This window comes from Panicum virgatum, chromosome 1K (genome assembly GCF_016808335.1).
Source record: "Panicum virgatum strain AP13 chromosome 1K, P.virgatum_v5, whole genome shotgun sequence".
Taxonomy (NCBI): Eukaryota; Viridiplantae; Streptophyta; class Magnoliopsida; order Poales; family Poaceae; genus Panicum; species Panicum virgatum.
In genome coordinates this window covers 38,749,885-38,766,761 of record NC_053136.1, presented here as the reverse complement: position 1 = coordinate 38,766,761, position 16,877 = coordinate 38,749,885, and the positions used below count along the sequence as shown (strand labels likewise).

General features: G+C 54.4%; 1 protein-coding gene across 2 annotated transcripts; it reads right to left on the bottom strand.

The window, feature by feature from the left end:
* Positions 1–11,955: 11,955 nt before the first annotated feature.
* Positions 11,956–16,315, bottom strand: LOC120706471 (protein NRT1/ PTR FAMILY 6.4-like). Of its 2 annotated transcripts, XM_039991140.1 has the most exons (5): positions 15,880–16,315; positions 15,416–15,748; positions 15,082–15,315; positions 14,765–15,003; positions 11,956–13,115 (listed from the first exon to the last, which is right to left on the bottom strand). In XM_039991140.1, exons 1-5 carry the CDS (start codon positions 15,880–15,882, stop codon positions 12,188–12,190), a joined length of 1,737 nt encoding a protein of 578 aa, XP_039847074.1. In that variant the 5' UTR covers positions 15,883–16,315; the 3' UTR covers positions 11,956–12,187. The 2 variants fall into 2 exon arrangements, with proteins under 2 accessions (XP_039847074.1, XP_039847066.1); XM_039991132.1 differs by having other exon boundaries at positions 14,765–15,315.
* Positions 16,316–16,877: the final 562 nt, after the last annotated feature.

The window sequence follows — 16,877 nt, the reverse complement described above, 5'->3', positions numbered from 1 at the left end:
TAATCCCGACCTCTGATGTACACCACGATAACCACAATAAAGGAGAATTGCTTTCTCAAGTCTATCTAAATTTTACCTTGGTTACACTTATCCGTTGGGGTTTAACTGTGTCTTTCTCCCAAACAGAGTTTTTTCTTTAGTTACTAACGATCCCAGTTGAGTTGCTGGCTTGTGGTCAGGTGGGGACACCCCTTCTAGCTGGAAGGCAGTTCGGACCCCTAGGGACCTGCTCAGGAGAAGTGGTGCTCGTATCCTGGGGTAGAGAAGCTCCACGTAGCTTAGCCTGGTAATGTACCCTAAGCCTACGTACTTCACTGCCCTGTTACGAGTCCCCTAGTATCCGAGACTGCTGTCCCTAGAGGTCCCGGGCTCCTTTCTGGTATAAGGCCTGGTTTCCTACACCTTGCTGCAAGGACCGGTGGCATAATTCATGGGATCGTCAGCAACGACTTTAAGTCCACTCCGGTGGCCCGCTCCGGCGGAGACCGCTCGCCACGATCGCCCAAGTCCACTCCGGTGGCCCGCTCCGGCGGAGACCACTCACCACGGTCGCCCAAGTCCACTCCGGTGGCCCGCTCCGGCGGAGACCGCTTGCCACGGTCGCCCAAGTCCACTCCGGTGGCCCGCTCCGGCGGAGACCGCTCGCCACGGTCGCCCAAGCCCACTCCGTTAGCCCGCTCCGGCGGAGACCGCTCGCCACGGTCGCCACAACCAGGTCCGGGGAAGAGATTCTCGCTCCCTGAGCGGTCCGAGGTCCGTGTAGCCGCTTGGCTTGGTTCCGTACCCCAAGCCTACACCTTCGCCGCCCTATGGAAAGCGCTCTAGTACCTGAACCTGGCAACAAGTGCTACGGCCTAGAAGGGGTCCGGAGCACCCGCTCTCGACATGGGCACGCCAACGCAATCAACATTGTGTCACGATAATGGCCCCACCTACGGGTTCGTACCTCCCCCGAGGTGGACCCGGGGGCCACTGTCGGTACCCCAGGACTGGGGTACCCCCTCTTGCTGTGTCTAGGCAAGAGTCTTGTAGTTATCCTTAACTACGCCCTGACGGCCAAGCAGCCGGACCCCTGTGGTCCGGAGTCCTACTCTCCTGGCAAACGGTCCCAGACCCGTTCCCCGCATGGGGACGGTCCGGTGACGCCACATGTCCCGGAGGAGGTAGCCCTACTCTCTCAGGGAGTTCCGGACCCCCGCCGGGTCCCGGACCCCCAAATACTATCCGGACCCCTCAGCGGAGAGGGAACAGACACCCCGCCTGGGTGGGTCCGGAAACGCCGCGTGTCTGTAGGCGCAGGTACACACGCAGCTGCCAAGCTTCCTCGGAAAGACTTGCCCACCTACCGCATTCAATGCGGAAGGTGTTTAGTGCGCTCTACCACAGCAGAGCCCGAGGAGACTTTTGCCAGTCTGTACTGTTGGTCGCGCGTTACCAAGGTGCACAGTCCAGCCGCTGGTGCCACTCACACCACGCGCGTCAGTCTGCTACGCTAGATAGACACGTCGACTCGGCGACGGAGTATCATAACGCCTACGCGGTAGACCCAATAGTCTACGCCGAACCTACACTACCTCAACGGGCGCCTCGCCGATGGGACAGGAGAAGACCCCCCTCGGTCAGAGAGTCTACAGGACGATGAAGTGTATCCGGCAAGAGATTCTCCATCACTGTAGCACCATTAGTGTCTATTCAGTATAGTATACATCCTTGTTGGGCCCACCTGTCGGGGTCCAACGCGTGTGTACACGTCCTCCTTGCTCTATAAAAGGGAGACGCCCGTTAGAGAAGGACTCAGGTCCAAAAGAAGCCCGGCTGGGCAGAGGATAGACTCATTGATACTAAAAACAATACATCACACAGTGGATGTAGGGTATTACGCTCCGGCGGCCCGAACCACTCTAAATCCGTGTGTTCTTGCGCTCTTGCCCCCAAGCTAGATCGGCTTAATCGCCTTGCACTTCCCCGAGTACTTCCCCTCGGGGAATAGGCGGGTGTGTTCCGCCACCCGGCTGTGGGTACCCCCAAAAGCCCTCTAAATCTATATTGAGTTGCTGGACTTCCGTACAGACCCGGACCCTCTTGCAGCCGGGAGAGAGGTCCGGACCCCTAGGGACCTGCTCTGGAGAGAGGGTGCTTGTTTCCTGGGGTGGTCCGGAGTCCTGTGTAGCCGCTTAGCCGGTTTCGTACCCAAAGCCTACACACTCTACCACCTTGTAACGAGTGCTCCAGTACCTGGAGCCGGGTAATTAGGGGCCCGGACCTCGTTCTTGCTCAAGAGTTGGCTTCCTAAGTCCTACACGGCATGTCCAGCTCCATATCTCAAAGGATCTAGTACGACAGAATGACCTCACCCACTGCTAGGACGGGTTTGGGGCCTCGGAGTCAGGTCCGGAAAAGTCGTGTTGTTTCCTGAAGTGGACCGGAGCCCTGTGTAGCGCCTTAGTCTGGTTCCGCACCCTAATCCTACACACTCCACCACTCTGTAACAAGCGCTAAACTACCTGGACCTGTGCATCTGGAGCTCCGGACCTCGTACTATCCTGGGGGCCGGTCCAGAATAGGTCCCGCGGGCCTGCTACTAAGTTGTAACTTTCAAGTGGCATACAGATTAAGCCTTCACTGGTGGTAGTTAGCCTCAAACCAATGAGCCTACCTGCCAGGGTGACCCGGCAACCGCTTTAAAGGTTTCATGCAGAACGAGGTCCAGTCTCGGTGGTAGACAGACTAAAAAATAACTGAGTCTTTCTCCCAGGGGCCCCGGAGCATTCGCTTTGACCCAGACATCACGGATCGATTTTGCATGCGTCAAACAGCTGAGTTGCAGTATCATTACTACCATATAAGCGAGATTGATTCTCCTCTCTGTAGTTCTTTCTGCTACACAGGGAATAAGATGCTTGCTCGGCTTGCAATCTATGCTGCACCTATGCCCAAGGACGCTTGCCCAACCTCATACGGGGGTCCGGAGTGTCTTCTACGGCTCGGGTGGCAGATAGGTCCGAACAACTGCACCTATCCGCCAGGGGGCCAGGGCGCCGGGGGACTGCATACCGCAAACCAGCAACTAACAAACAGCTAAGTTGAATTTTCCTTCTATTCAAATTTCAACTACTACAATGTTTGTTACATAACGCAAAAAAAAAGAGCGGTACAATGCCCAGCTCAAGGGTCTGCAGGCTCCCGCTTGAAGTAGGCGGAGACGAAATCGACGACCTCCAGCACGCTGTCCTGAGCGGCGGCCTCCGTCTCCGCCACAGGACCATCAAGCACGGGGACTAGCGAGATGGCCGAGTCGTGGCTCCGGAGGCAGGTCAGGATGTGCTCCGCCACCATCCAGATCAGCTCGCGGCCCTCGGTCTCAAGCTGACCAGTAAGGACCGGCTCCAGACGCCGGAGCCTATCCGAAGCAGAATTTAACACTGGGAGGGCGTCAGCAATCGAAGCTGGCGGCTCCGCCACTTGGATTGGGATCAATCCAAGTGGCACCAGTGCTAAGCTCGCTTCGGTCGCCCAGTCAGCAATTCGCTGGGCCCCCGCGCGCTGGTCCTCCTGGAGCTTCTGGACCGCCTCCTGGACCACCTCGTGCACCCGGGTGTCCAGAGCTGCCTTGGCTGCTTCCACCTCGCGGGACCTCTCCTCGAGCTCAGCCTTCCTCTTCTCCGCCGACTCCTTCATCTTCTTAATGGAGTCGCGCTGGCGCCCAAGCAGCTTCTCCATGTTGGCGGTGAGGGACTCCCGCTTGTCGAGGGACTTCCGGTCCTCCTCCAGCTCCGCCTCGGCAACAGCCTGCTTGCTGGCCCTCTCCTGCAGCTGCTCGCGCCATCCCTGTAGAGTCGCAGATAGATTGTCGAGCTCCTGCTTCCGGAGCTCGACACCCTGGTTGCGAGTCTCGAGCTCGGACCGTTGGGCCGCGAGGCCAGTCTCAAGTTCGGACCGCTGAGCCATGAAGCTGACAACCTCCAGGGCAAAGGTCTCCTCCCGCTGCGCAAGGGATTTTTCCCGGCTCGATACTGCGAACTCCCGGTCAAACACCTTCTGAAGGTTGACTCGGTAGGCCTCTTGGTCGGCCTTGAGTTTGGACCGAGCTTCCGCAGCATGGGAGGCTTCAGCCTTCGTGTGCGCCTCCAGGCGGGTGTGCCAGTCGGAAAGGCGCTGGCATTCGCTCTCCAGGGCAGCCCACTCCCACCGGAAGGCCACCTCGGCAGAAGAGGTTGCCTCCTCTATTGACCACCGGACCTGGACCAGCACCTAGGGGAGGGGAGTCGCTTCCTCCTCCGGGGGTTGGAGCTGCAGGAGCTGCCTGCCAAAGACCACCTCCAACTCCTCCTCCGCTATATGATCGGAGCTGGAGGTGGGAGCTTCCGGCGCAAGCATCGGGGCCTCGGTAGCCATTGTGTTCACCGATGCAGCACTTGCCACCGTCGCGCTTGCCGCCGCTGCTGTGTCGGGTGCGGGAGCGCCCAGCGCTGGTGCCTCAGCCGCCGCTGAGTCGGATGCGGCTGCGCCCAGAACTGGCGCCTCCGCCGCCGCTGCGTTGGGTGCGGGTGCGCCCAGCACTGGCACCTCCGCCGCCGCTGCGTCGGGTGAGGCTGCGCCCAGCACTGGCACCTCCGCCGCCACTGCGTCGGGTGCGGCTGTGCCCAGCACTGGCGCCTCCGCCGCAGCTGCGTCGGGTGCGGCTGCGCCCAGCACTGGCGCTGCCGAGGCCCCGGTCGCCTAGGCACTGGCCGACGAGCCGGCGATGGTGGAAGAACTGCTTGGGCGAGAGGCCCTGGCAACCAAGAGAAGAAGCCTTCAGCAAAAAACAGGGCACCTAGAACAAGGGGAGTGAGCAGAATAACACTAACCCGGAAGCGCCGGGTGTCCAGCGACCACGGAGGCTCGACGACTGCTTCTGTTGTTGCTGCTGCTCCCGTGGCGGCGACGGAGGCGCAACCCGGGACTGTTCCCGCTGCTGCTCCTGCTGCTGCTCTTGTTGTTGCTGTTGCTGCTGCTCATGTGGCTGCCGCTACTGCTGCTGCCGGAGGGAACTATCTCTCGGCGGTGATGGTGGCGGCGCGGTACCCCCGGAGGACCCGCGAGGGCCGGAGGCCCGGGAGCTACCCTGGCCCGCGCCCCCAGCGGTCCTCTGACGCTTCGCGGCGGGCTCCGTGACTGGGGTCCCGTCGCCCCTGAGTAACTTGCGCCGGCCTGCATCTCCCGACGACGTGCCAGAACTGCTTCGGGCCTGGCTGGGACCGCTGGTGGCGGCGCTCCAGGTCACGGCCTGCTTGCCCTTCGTAGTGGGGTCGGACCCCGCAGCGCTCGGAATAGCTTGGTCTCCGGACGCGCTAGGGATCCGGAGCCCACGGTTCGGGTCGCCTCCAGTCTGGCGTGTGGCCAGCCCGCCGTCGTCGAGAGTTGGCAGGGTAGCCAGCACCACTGTCCTCAGGCGCGAGTCCTCGCAGAGGGGGACGACGCCCTGAGGAAGAATTAGGTGCTCTGGGATGAAGACTTCCCCCGTCACCGCCCGCACCAGGACCTCCAAAGCTTCCTGGGTCAGGTCGCTCCCCTCTCCGCGGTGTGTCCTGCTGCAGTCGTTGAGGCCGGTAAAACTCCAAGCAGGACGTGGCCGCTGCTTCAGGGGGGCGATCTGGCGCTTCAGGAAATCTCCGAGCACGTGCAATGAGGTGAGGCCACTCTCCGCCAGTGACCTAATCTTGCCCAGCATGGAGTCGAACTCCGGCTGCAGGGACGGCTTGGCCCTCCAGGATGCTCGGTCGGAGGCGGGTCCCTCGGTCGGTAGGGCGAGGCGCTCGTTGGCTTCGGTGGTGGCGATCACCCAATCCTTGCGCCACTCCTCCCACTTCCCGCCAGTGAGGCCGGGAATGTAAGGCGCCGGCAGATCGCTCCTTGTCTGGAAGTAATACGCCCCCACCTCATCCTTCGCCCTCCCGGACTTCACTAGTATCAAGAAGTGGCGGAAGAGGATGACGCAGGGCCGCACTCCCACGGACATCTCGCACAAATGGACGAAGATGGACGTCAGGAGGAGGGAGTGGGGCGTAAGGTGCTGGAGTTGGAGGCCGAAGTCTTCCAGCAGCAACAGCATGAATGAAGAGATCGACAGCCCTACGCCGGTGGAAACGTGCGAGGTGAATAGCACAAATTCCCAGCACGGAGGTTGCCGAGGGGAACCGAGCCTGCTCGGATCCCCCAGCCAGTCTCCTGTGCACTCAACCCAAGCTGGCGGCGCACCGTGCTCAGCTCTTCCTCGGTCTGGAAACGGCGGGGATGAACAAGGGAGGCCATTTCGCTGTGGAAGTGTGGAGGAATCTATGCGAAAGGGCAAAAGGCAAGGGGTGCAAAGGTTGGAAGGAAGAAGGCGAATGCGGAAAGGTGACCGCGGTATGCGGTTCATCCCTATATAAAGCCTGACCCAACTGGCGTGCCCCGGAACTGTCGCCGCAAACCAAGCGACGCACACGCCTGGAGTTAGCCGCCCAATCCTTGGCAAGGGGGCCCAGGCCCACCTGTCAGGGAGGACCGGTAACCGCAAAGGTGTGAAAGGGCGGGATCTAAACCGTCGTCCGCGCGCGAAGTGAGGCGGAAGTTGAGCTGACGTGCGCGCGTTAAGCTCTGGCGTGACCGGGCTCTTTGGGAAATGCGATGGTGGTAAATACCCCGTTTACTCCAGCCGCAACAATGCCGAGCATCGCGCGCGTGACTAGGTGAACCACTGTGCGTGGGGGCCACAAGTCAGTAAGCCGTTACGATGTGATGAGGTAGTAACCAACCCAGTGGATGGTCAAAGCCGGTCATGACCCTTGCAGAGAGAAGCTTTAAGCTATGCAGGGCCAAATCGCAGTAGTGGCCCTACCTGCGGGTTCGAACCTCCCCCGAGGTGGGCCCGGGGGCCACTGTCAGTACCCTGTAGCAGGGATACCCACTTCAACTACAGCAAGGCAAGGCCCGCGTAGTTATCCTTAACCACGCGGTGAAGGGCGGAGCAGCCGGGCCCCACGGGTCAGGCCCTTACCTCACCGGGCCAACGGCCCCGGACCCGCTCCCCGCCCGGGGACGGGTCCGGAGACGCCACGTGTCCCTGAGGAAGGGAAGCTCCGAGCTGACAGCCGAGGCCTCAGACCCCCCAGAGGGGTCCGAGACCTCCCACGTCCGTCCGGACCTCCCACGCGGTAGAACCAACATACCACCCGGGGGGTCCGGAGCCGCCACGTGTCCCGCAGGCGCGGGCACAGGCTCGAGCGCGAGTCTTCCACTGGAAGACTCGCCCACCCACTGCATTCAATGCGGGTGGTTCATACGTGCTCTGCCGCCGCGGCACGCGTGGCAGCCTTTGTCAGGCCTTACTGTGGACCGCGTATTACCAAGGTACACAGTGCAGCCGCCTGTGCCGCACCCGCGCTGAGCCCCTCTGCCGCATTAATTGGATAAGACGGCACGGGACTTTTCCATCATGCCGGCTACGCCGCAAGCTACGCAGCCCGTTCAGCTACGTGGCAGGCGATGCCGCTAGCTACGCCTGGCGCCGCTCCGACAAGACAGCGCCTGGACATGCAGAACGGGGGATTCCTGGAGCAGGCAAGAAAATCCACGAGTATGATCTCCTTCGCCTGCAACGCCATAATGTATGAACAGTATGTTACTGTTACTGCATCGGTTGGGCTCACCTGTTGGGGACCCAACGGCCATGTACGCGCCTCCCTTGAGATATAAAAGGGTAGCACTCGCTGTACACCACAGGCTCTCAAGGGCATACACCCAGTCACGCTGGACTCAGCGCGAACTCTTCAGTCTTGAGCAATACAGCACATAGTGGATGTAGGGTATTACACTCCGGCGGCCTGAACCACTCTAAACCTGCTGTGTTCATCGCGTTCTTGAGCAAGATCGAACTAGTCGCTAGCTAACCCCCGAGTACTCTCCCTCTGGGCTTAGGCGGGTGCATTCCGCCACCCGGCTGTGGTTTGCCACACTACGACACTCGTAATTGGTGTCCAAACATCCGATGTGACAGGGACTAAATTTTAAAGTTTAGTTCCTGGATCCAAACGGATCGATATGTTTATAATGCTCATGCAAGCAGTTGTCCTGGTATCTTCAAGTCTGCAGCTCTCTGGGAATCTTGGACCTCTTGCTCTCTGGACAAAAACAATCAACATGACTATATAATAAAGCTATAAATTTTGAAATTATGAGCAACTTTTGTATTGAACACTTTTTAATTGAAGACATTTTGATATCCAAATTGTAGGTACAATGGATCCCACGTAAGCATTTGTAGAAATGAACTGCGAGAGCATTTTGAATTTTAAATTTTGCTCTATAATAGAGTTGTAGTTCTCGAATTTTCTTATCAAATTTTATATTAAACAATTTTTTATTTCAAAGTGTTTTAGTGTTCAAATTATACGTATAATTGCTCGTGTAAAAGAAATAAATGGAACAGGTTGTGGTTTGATTTAATTGAAATCCGAGGTTCTTGTAAAAAGATCTATGAGAGAGGACCAGGATGGCGGGTTGATTTCATAAAAAAATAAGATTATTTTTTGCAAATTTCATTGAACCGGGAAGGTTGGATTGCGGGTTAATTTAGCTAAAGGTGGAGGGTTTTTTGCAAAATGATCGGGAAAGTCAGTGGACGTGGCCCAATCTCTGCTTGAGAAGTTCACCAGTTTTAGGTCTCTAGAGATAGAGATGTGCTTGTTGGAAATATGCCCTAGAGGCAATCATATTTCCTTATATTCATGGTTAATAAAGTGTACCTTGAATATTCATGGATGACAACTTGTATTGATTAATACTTATGTGAAATATTTGTGAAACTCTATACTTGTATGAATATTCTAAAATGTTCCTAGTCGGAGTTCATGTGAGGACACACATGAATATTAGACTAGCACATGTATTAGTTGATTAACTACGTTTCACAAGTCATGGACATGGGGATGTCAAACTAATAATGTGGGCTCATGTGAGACATGAGACTGAACTGACCCAACACGAGATGATGACTTCTCATTACACAATATGTACGCTGTGTCCTAAGACCTAAGATCGTCGTATGTACTCAAGATGTGAACCGACTTACTTAGGAGCCATCAAACGCTGCACCGTAACATGGTAGTCATAAAGGTGGCTTTCGGGTCTGTCAAGACGCATGCTGTGAGACATAGTCGGTCAAGATGGGATTTGCCCCTCTCTACAAGAGAGATATCTCTGGGCCCCTCGAGTGATTCGGATCAGGAAATGCATAGCCATGCTGGGGTTAAGAGTTAACCAAGTATTCCGAATCACAGGATCGAGAAAGAGTGGTCGGCTTTAAACTAGACCAAATATCGTGAGGCAAAGGGAACAGCATGTATATGATATTGTGGCGGCTCGTCTGATATGATCTTTGTGTGCGTATAGTAGTTGACATATCTTGCTAGAGGCCACTGTCTACTATTGGGCCGAGTAAGAGTACTCGGGCCATGTATATTCGCATGTGAGCCCATAGAGTCACACACTTAAGAGAAAGAAGCCTGATAAGGATGAGATCCGAATTAAACTGGGCTTAGGTGCACTAATGGGCCATTTAGACCCAAAAGGGGGCACCCAAGGTGGGCCCCACCTAAGGGGCTAAATAAACAGAGGAGGGGGCGTCTAAAAACCCTAAACCTGGCTACTATTCACGTGTATGAACAGTACCATGAACAGTACAGCGCGCTCCAATTGCGTCCCCCTCCCGGTTCCTCTTCCTCGTGCATCTAACCCTAGTTCGTTCTCACGGATCTAGCAATCTGGAGTGCGAAGTTTCTTCCCGTACGTGTGGACTTCGTGGAGGTGCTGCGTTTGCTGTACAAGGACGAGCCGTTCATGAGGTAGTTCACGCAACTGCACTGCCGGCTTCCATCTACACTACACCGACGCGCTACAGAAGTTCCGCAACCGCACGTCTAGTAGTAATTCCGTGATCTATAAATGTAGTAATCTTGGTTTATGTGGTAGAAATTTTTTGTTTTTGCTACCCCATATTCCTACAGTGCTTGTGCATGAACCTAAAAGCTTGCACTTATGCTTAACTTTGAACCTAGGGAAAAAATCACAAATTGTTTATTAAGGAAGCGTTTAGAGGTGGGCAATACACGGTGGAGAAGTACTGCAAAAGAGAATCGAGCGAGATAAAAAGTCATTTTTTATTTTTCCAATCTCTATTACTAACACACTTGCTTCTTTATGTATATTCAGTCTCAAGACATATAAATAATCATGCTAATCAGAAAATAAATAAAAAATATTGACCACTACAATTATGATAATATTAGCCAAAAATATTGCTATGCCTAATAAAAATAACTAATCATTGTTGTTATGAAAATATTAATAAAGAATACCTTTAGCTACCTTCTTTGCAAAGATACCTCAAGTTATGTATAAATTATCAACTTGTATTATTGATTAAAAAATAAAGCCAGCAAAAGTTATTTAGTTAGAATAGGAACAAGTTAAAAGAAAGAGAGATTGACCAATGTAGATAGTAATAGAGCCCTAACAAAAAACTTATGACAATATATCTACATTTAAATTACTTTTAAGAACTAGACATAGAGTGCGATAGTAAAAGAACAACGTAAAGGAAAAGTATAAATTTAATAATAATAATAATACCAATATATATATATATATATATAAACATTTAGATTCTCGATACTAGCCGCACAAATGCGCGGGCCATCTTACTAGTTATTAAGCATTGGGAATGTGCTAATTAAATTAGCATGTCTTTTTTCATGTACCTCCCCTATATGGTTGGATGCACATCTTTCTATTAGAAAAGACCTAAAAACGATACACAATTAAGATGGTTGGGTCCATTCTCAACCTAGAATGGCTTACATTTGAGGATAAATTTTGAATCCCGGAATGACTTACATTTGAGGACGGAGGGAGTAGCTCGTTTCTTGGCTAGTGGCTTTAACGTCCCTCCATAAATTATCCCTAAGGTTAGAGACACAGTTATCTGGACTGAGAACTATGTAACTGTGCCAGATGAGTTTTATGATTATAAATTTTTTGGCACATTCCATGAAACTCAATCCTTCTCTCTCCTTGTCATGTCAATAAAATTGATAAAATTAATGTTACAAAGCTCTTCATGAAACCCACGAATACCCCCCCCCCCGGGTTCGTTTTGGAGCACAAGTGCTTTGCTTTAGAATTCGCGAAGGTGTTCTTCGTTCAAAATCTCGGAGCGAGGAGACTAATTTTTGGCTGAAATTTTCAGCATCGATTGTTGAAGCCGTTGTTGCATATCATTCAGCGTGATTGTTGAAGTCTTACAAACTATATATGTGAAATCTCCTGCTGTTTGTGCTAGGGCTATTTTTATCTTTTTAGAGGCACTTAACTGGAATTTAAATGCTTGTATCTATACTCTCAAAATAGTAGAGCTGTAGAGCCGATTTTTAGGCCAGTCTCAGTAGAGTTTCATCAGAGTTTCATAGTCATTTAATTTTGCTGATGTGGTAGTATATTTATGAAGGGTGAGAAGAGAGAGTTTCATGAGATATGAGAGAAGTTTCATCCTTATAAAACTCATCCGGCACGATTTGCCTAGTTTTTATTCTAGATAAGGCTGTGTTTAGTTCGCGAAAAAGTTTGGGTTTTGGTGCTGTAGCACATTTCGTTGTTACTTGACAAATAATATTCAATCATGAACTAATTAGGCTTAAAAATCCATCTCGTGCTAATCAGTTAGACTGTGTAATTAGTTATTTTTTTAACTGCATTTAATGCTCCATGCATGTGTTAAAAATTCGATGTGACGGGTACTGTAGGAAATTTTTTGGAAACTAAACAGGGCCTAACTATGCAATGAAAGTATGCATTTGAGACTGGCCTTATTATACTCATAATAACGAGATCAAACAAGTCCTAAGAATGGACAGAGAGTCCATGTTTAGACAGTAGTCTCGGAAAAGCTCATTTAATTTGAACATTTCTTGATGCATGCAAACTTGATAGGAAACAAAACTTCGCCTCAATTCGTATGTCTCCACAGTTATTTACAGGAGAGCAGGCCGAAGCAGCAAACTGAGAAAGCGAATGACAAAAAAAATGTCGTACACTACCCAATAGCGAAAGCACACCGCTCGGTTCCGACTCTGACATGCGGGCCCTACTCGCGTCGTCCCTAGTAGTACTACACGTCCACCCCTTCCACGGCCTCTTTGACCGCGACGAGGTCGTCCATCTCCTTCTCCCCGGAGCCGGCGCTGTCCAGCGGACTGCCGGCGAGCGCCACCGCGGCCGGCACGGCGGCGCTGGGTTTGTACTGGTGGCGCCTGGCGAAGACGAGGAACACGGCGAAGTTGGCGACGCCGAGCACGGCCAGCATCCAGTAGAAGAGGTCGAGCCGCCCGCGGTCCAGGTGGTTCCGGATCCACGCGCCCCGCGTGGCGCCGTCGACGGCGAAGACGAGGAAGCTGCTGAGGAAGAAGCCCATGGCGAGCGTCACCAGGAAGAGGCCCGTGCTCATGGACTTCATCCGCTCGGGCGCCTCGCGGATGAAGAACTCCAGCTGCCCCACGTACGCGAACGCCTCGCCGGCGCCCACCAGGAAGAACTGCGGCACAAGCCAGAAGGCGCTGATGGCGACGTGCCCCTCCCCGGCGGAGGCGTCGCGGCGCCTCCGCTCGACGAGCGCGGCGACGGCCATGGCGGCGACGGAGAGGACGAGGCCGGCGCCGACGCGCTGCAGCGAGGTGAGCCCCTGCGGGCGGCCCGTGAGGCGGGCGGCGAGCGGCACCAGGAGGCGCTCGTTGAGGGAGGTGAAGAGCAGGATGGAGAGGAAGAGGAAGACGGAGAAGGACCCCGCCGGGACGGCGAACCCGGAGGCGGCGGCGCCGCCCGGGCGGAGGTGGCGGTCCATGCGCGTGGCCTGCTCCACGGAGAAGGTGGTCATCTGGGAGTAGACTGTCCAGAAGAGGATGCACGTGGACCAGATGGGCAGCAGCTTCACCACCATCTTCACCTCCTCCACCTCCGTCACCGTCGGCGCCGCCGCCGGCCCCTTCTCCGCCGCCGCGGCGGGCAGGTCCGCCTCCACGATCGCCGCCTTGTCGAGGCACCTGAATCGTCCAGTCCACGGTACAAAATCCGATCAGTACTGATCGATCAAGCACGTACAATACAAGAGATACACGTACACACACGTGACAGACAGACACGACGAGTGTACACGACACAGTACATACAGGCGTTGCATCACTAGGCCGGTGCACGCGGTGGCGGTGCGGCGCACCCGATGCGACTAGTCATCAGCTACGCAACAGAGGCCCATTGATTGCGGTCCGTGTGTGTGCCGTGTGTGTGTGCGTACGTGACCCACACACACCCGCGCGTGTTGTCACGACTCGACAGGACGGAACCGGCACATCGGTCTCAAGACTCCAGCCGAAACAGTGCAACACGGCTTGGCTCTCGCAGCACGTCTCTGCTACCTGTCTAGATCTTGGGATCGATCTCGCGTGACGGCATGAGGCTTCGTTGCTAGCCGCCGTGTTTGGTTTTCCGTCCCATCAAGATTTCATAAAAAGACGAAGTTCTGCGTGAAGTACTAAATGTAGTCTATTTGTAATAAATTTTCAAGGACGGATATAATTTTTTGAGGTGAATCTAATGACGGTAATTAATTGATAATTTACTACAGTGATGCTACAGTAACCATCCTCTAATCACGCGGTCAAATACCTAATTAGATTCGTCTCGCGATTTACACGGGGTTGTGGAGGTGGTTTTATAATTAGACTTCATTTAATACTCTAAATTAGTAGTCAAAGGGCCAAAAAAATTTCACAAAATTTTTTACAGCCTCAACCAAACACGACTATTCCAGCTTCTCTCCGTCCATCTCTGCCGTGACACTGACACGAGCAGCGAGACAAGTGGCATGTGCTCGGACTAATAGAGGCTGTGTTTAGTTCGAGCGCAAAAAAATTTTGTGTTGGAATTTTACTAATTTAAATTACTAAATGAAGTCTATTTATAAATTTTTTTCATAGATGGGTTATAAATCGCGAGACGAATCTAATAATGCTGATTAATCCATGATTAATCAATAATTAGCGGATAGTTATTGTTGTAAATCATGAATTAAGTAGGCTCATTAGATTCATCTCGTGATTTACAGACCATCTATGCAAAAAAAATTGTAAATAGACTTTATTTATTACTCCATGCATGTGTTGAAATATTCGATGTGACAGTTTTTTTTTACGTTTACGGAGTTTACGGATAAAAATCTAAAGAGCGCCAGAGTTGCCAAGCCATGCCTACACTTCCTTGCTCTCAGATTCGATCGCGTCGACGACGAGTCGGGCTGGCCGGGGGAGTCGGGCTGACGCACAGGTTGAAGCCATGGAAATTTCATGTGGCTGGGGCTCCGACCACACGACGGAAGGCGAAGGCGAAGGCTCAGAGGCATGACGCCGCAGCGATCTGCAAGTGTACCATAGCTCGTACTAACAGTACATGATCGTGCCACAGAAAAATTCCACGGCCAGTTCTATCATTGTCCTTGCTGTGTTCATCATAAATCATCATGCAGCCAGCGAGGCATGGCATGCACCCAAACGGTTAGATTTTTGTTCGCTTCGACGGATCGATCGATCGAGCTACTACTACTGGCCGGCCGGTTCGCTTCAGCCTAACACAGCACGTGTGATCGATGGATGCATCGCTTGCTAAGACAGCAGCAAGAATTCGCGATGATTATTACCTCAGCCTGTCAGTGTGGGCGACCGTGGCGGCGTGGAAGCCGTGGAGCTCGGCGGCGTCGGCGGGGAGCGGCAGCCGGCGCTTCCTCCAGGCCGCGGCGAGCACCCGCCCGATCGCCGCCAGCGGGCTGCCCCGCGGGCGGCGGTACCGGTACCTGGGCACGCCTGCGGCGAGCACCGCGACGGCGAGCAGCATGGCCGCGGCGGAGACGCCGTAGCCCCAGGCGCGGCCCACGTTGTCCTGCACGTACACCAGCACGGTCACCGCGAGCAGCGACCCCATGCTGACGCACAGGTAGAAGCGGTTGAAGAAGAAGACCATGGCGCGCTCCTCCCGCGGGTCGCGCCCGTCGAACTGGTCCGACCCGAACCCGGACACGTTCGCCTTGAGCCCCCCCGCGCCCGCCGCCGTCGTGTACAGCGCCGCGTACAGCAGCGCCAGCTGCCCGCCGCGCGCCGGCGCGCACTCGTGCCCGCGCGGGCCGCGCGCGTCGGCGCACGGCGGCGGCCTCATGCCCGGCACCGCCGTGCACACCGCCAGCAAGCCCACGCCCTGAGTCAGCAGCATACATGCATCTCTCTGCGTCAGAAACCGGACTGGTAATAATATAAGTAGTAGGATTATTATTTGGCTGGTTGCCGGGACGACGTACGGTGGCGGCGATGGTGGCGGAGATGGCGATGGTGAGGAAGCGGCCGAGCTTGGCGTCGGCGAGGAAGCCGCCGACGAGGGCGAGCACGTGGAGCGTGCCCATGAAGTTGGTGACGACGTTGGCGGACCGGGAGTTGGAGAGGTGGAGGTCGCCGACGAGGTACGTGACGAGGTTCATGGAGATGCCCATCACGCACACGCGCTCCGCCAGCTCCGTGCCCAGGATCAGCCCGGCGGCGAGCCACCCGCCGGTCCGGGACTTGTCGGCCGGGTTGCCCCGGAAGTCCACGGCCTGCCCGTCGTCGCCGTCGCCGCCATGCCCCCCGGCAGAAACCTGAACGCACCAACACGTCGATCAGAATTCAGAACCGACCAACACGCTCGAATAGACTAATAATCATCATCATCTCGCGACACCATGGTTGAGAGCACGAGGCACGGCCATGGCCTGGTGGCAGTTGTTACCATTGCTGGTGGCGCAGCGTGGTGGCTGTCCTGTCCTGCAGCTGCTGCGTGTAGCTCGATTGCTCTGCAAGTAAGTGCAGGGCTGCAGCAGGCAACAGAGGACGAGGAGGAGAGGAACGTTTGCGCTGCGAGCTTGCTTGCCGAAGAGGATGAGACCGGGGGCAGGATTTATAGCGCAGGCATCCAATCCACCACCACCATGCGTTTTTCTTTCCTTTTTCCCCCACTGCTAAATAAGTCGCATGCATCTACTTGCTGGGGAGGGTTTGGGTAGAAGCGAGGTGGCCAAGGCGAAGATGATCACGTACGGCGCCGCAGGCAGCGAGCTGAGGACGGGTCGGGAGGAACTGTGCTGCCAGCGCGTCCGGCCAGCGGGAGCGGACAAGTAGGCGGGGCGGCGGCGGTGACCTGGCGAAATCTCGGTGTGTGGCCAAGGGGAAGTGAACTCCGCCAAAGGTTGCAGATCCTCTGCGCGTATGCTCGTTTCCGGCAAGGGCATCTGGGCATGGTTTGGTCTCGGCTAATTACGCATTGTCGGCTCCAGAAGCCGCAGTCGGCAGTCCTATCTAATTATTGTAGCCCCATGTTACTCGATGGGTGTATGTCTGGACGCAACGGTTCTTGTTTATGATGCTGTGCTAGAACAAGACGTGTCATGCGCATACGGTTGTTAAAAGGCGGTTTATTTCTTGATTTGCATTGGTTTAGTTGCTTTAGGGGCATGACGCTAGCTTCATCTTTGTCTTGTCTTGGCCGTTGATGCCTCGCCATCAATCGAAGACACGGCACAAGCTGCACGGCCATCGTCGGTTGCTGATTAGCTGATGAATAATAATTCCAATGCTTGGATATACACTATTATCTCCTCACCCTGAAAGTGATCGGGTGCTCTAGCCTAAGAGGGGGAGGGGGTGAATTAGGCACTAATAAAAACTTAGACCTATGGCTCCAACTAGTTTGCACAAAGCTTAAACTAAAACAAGCTATCTAGATGTGCA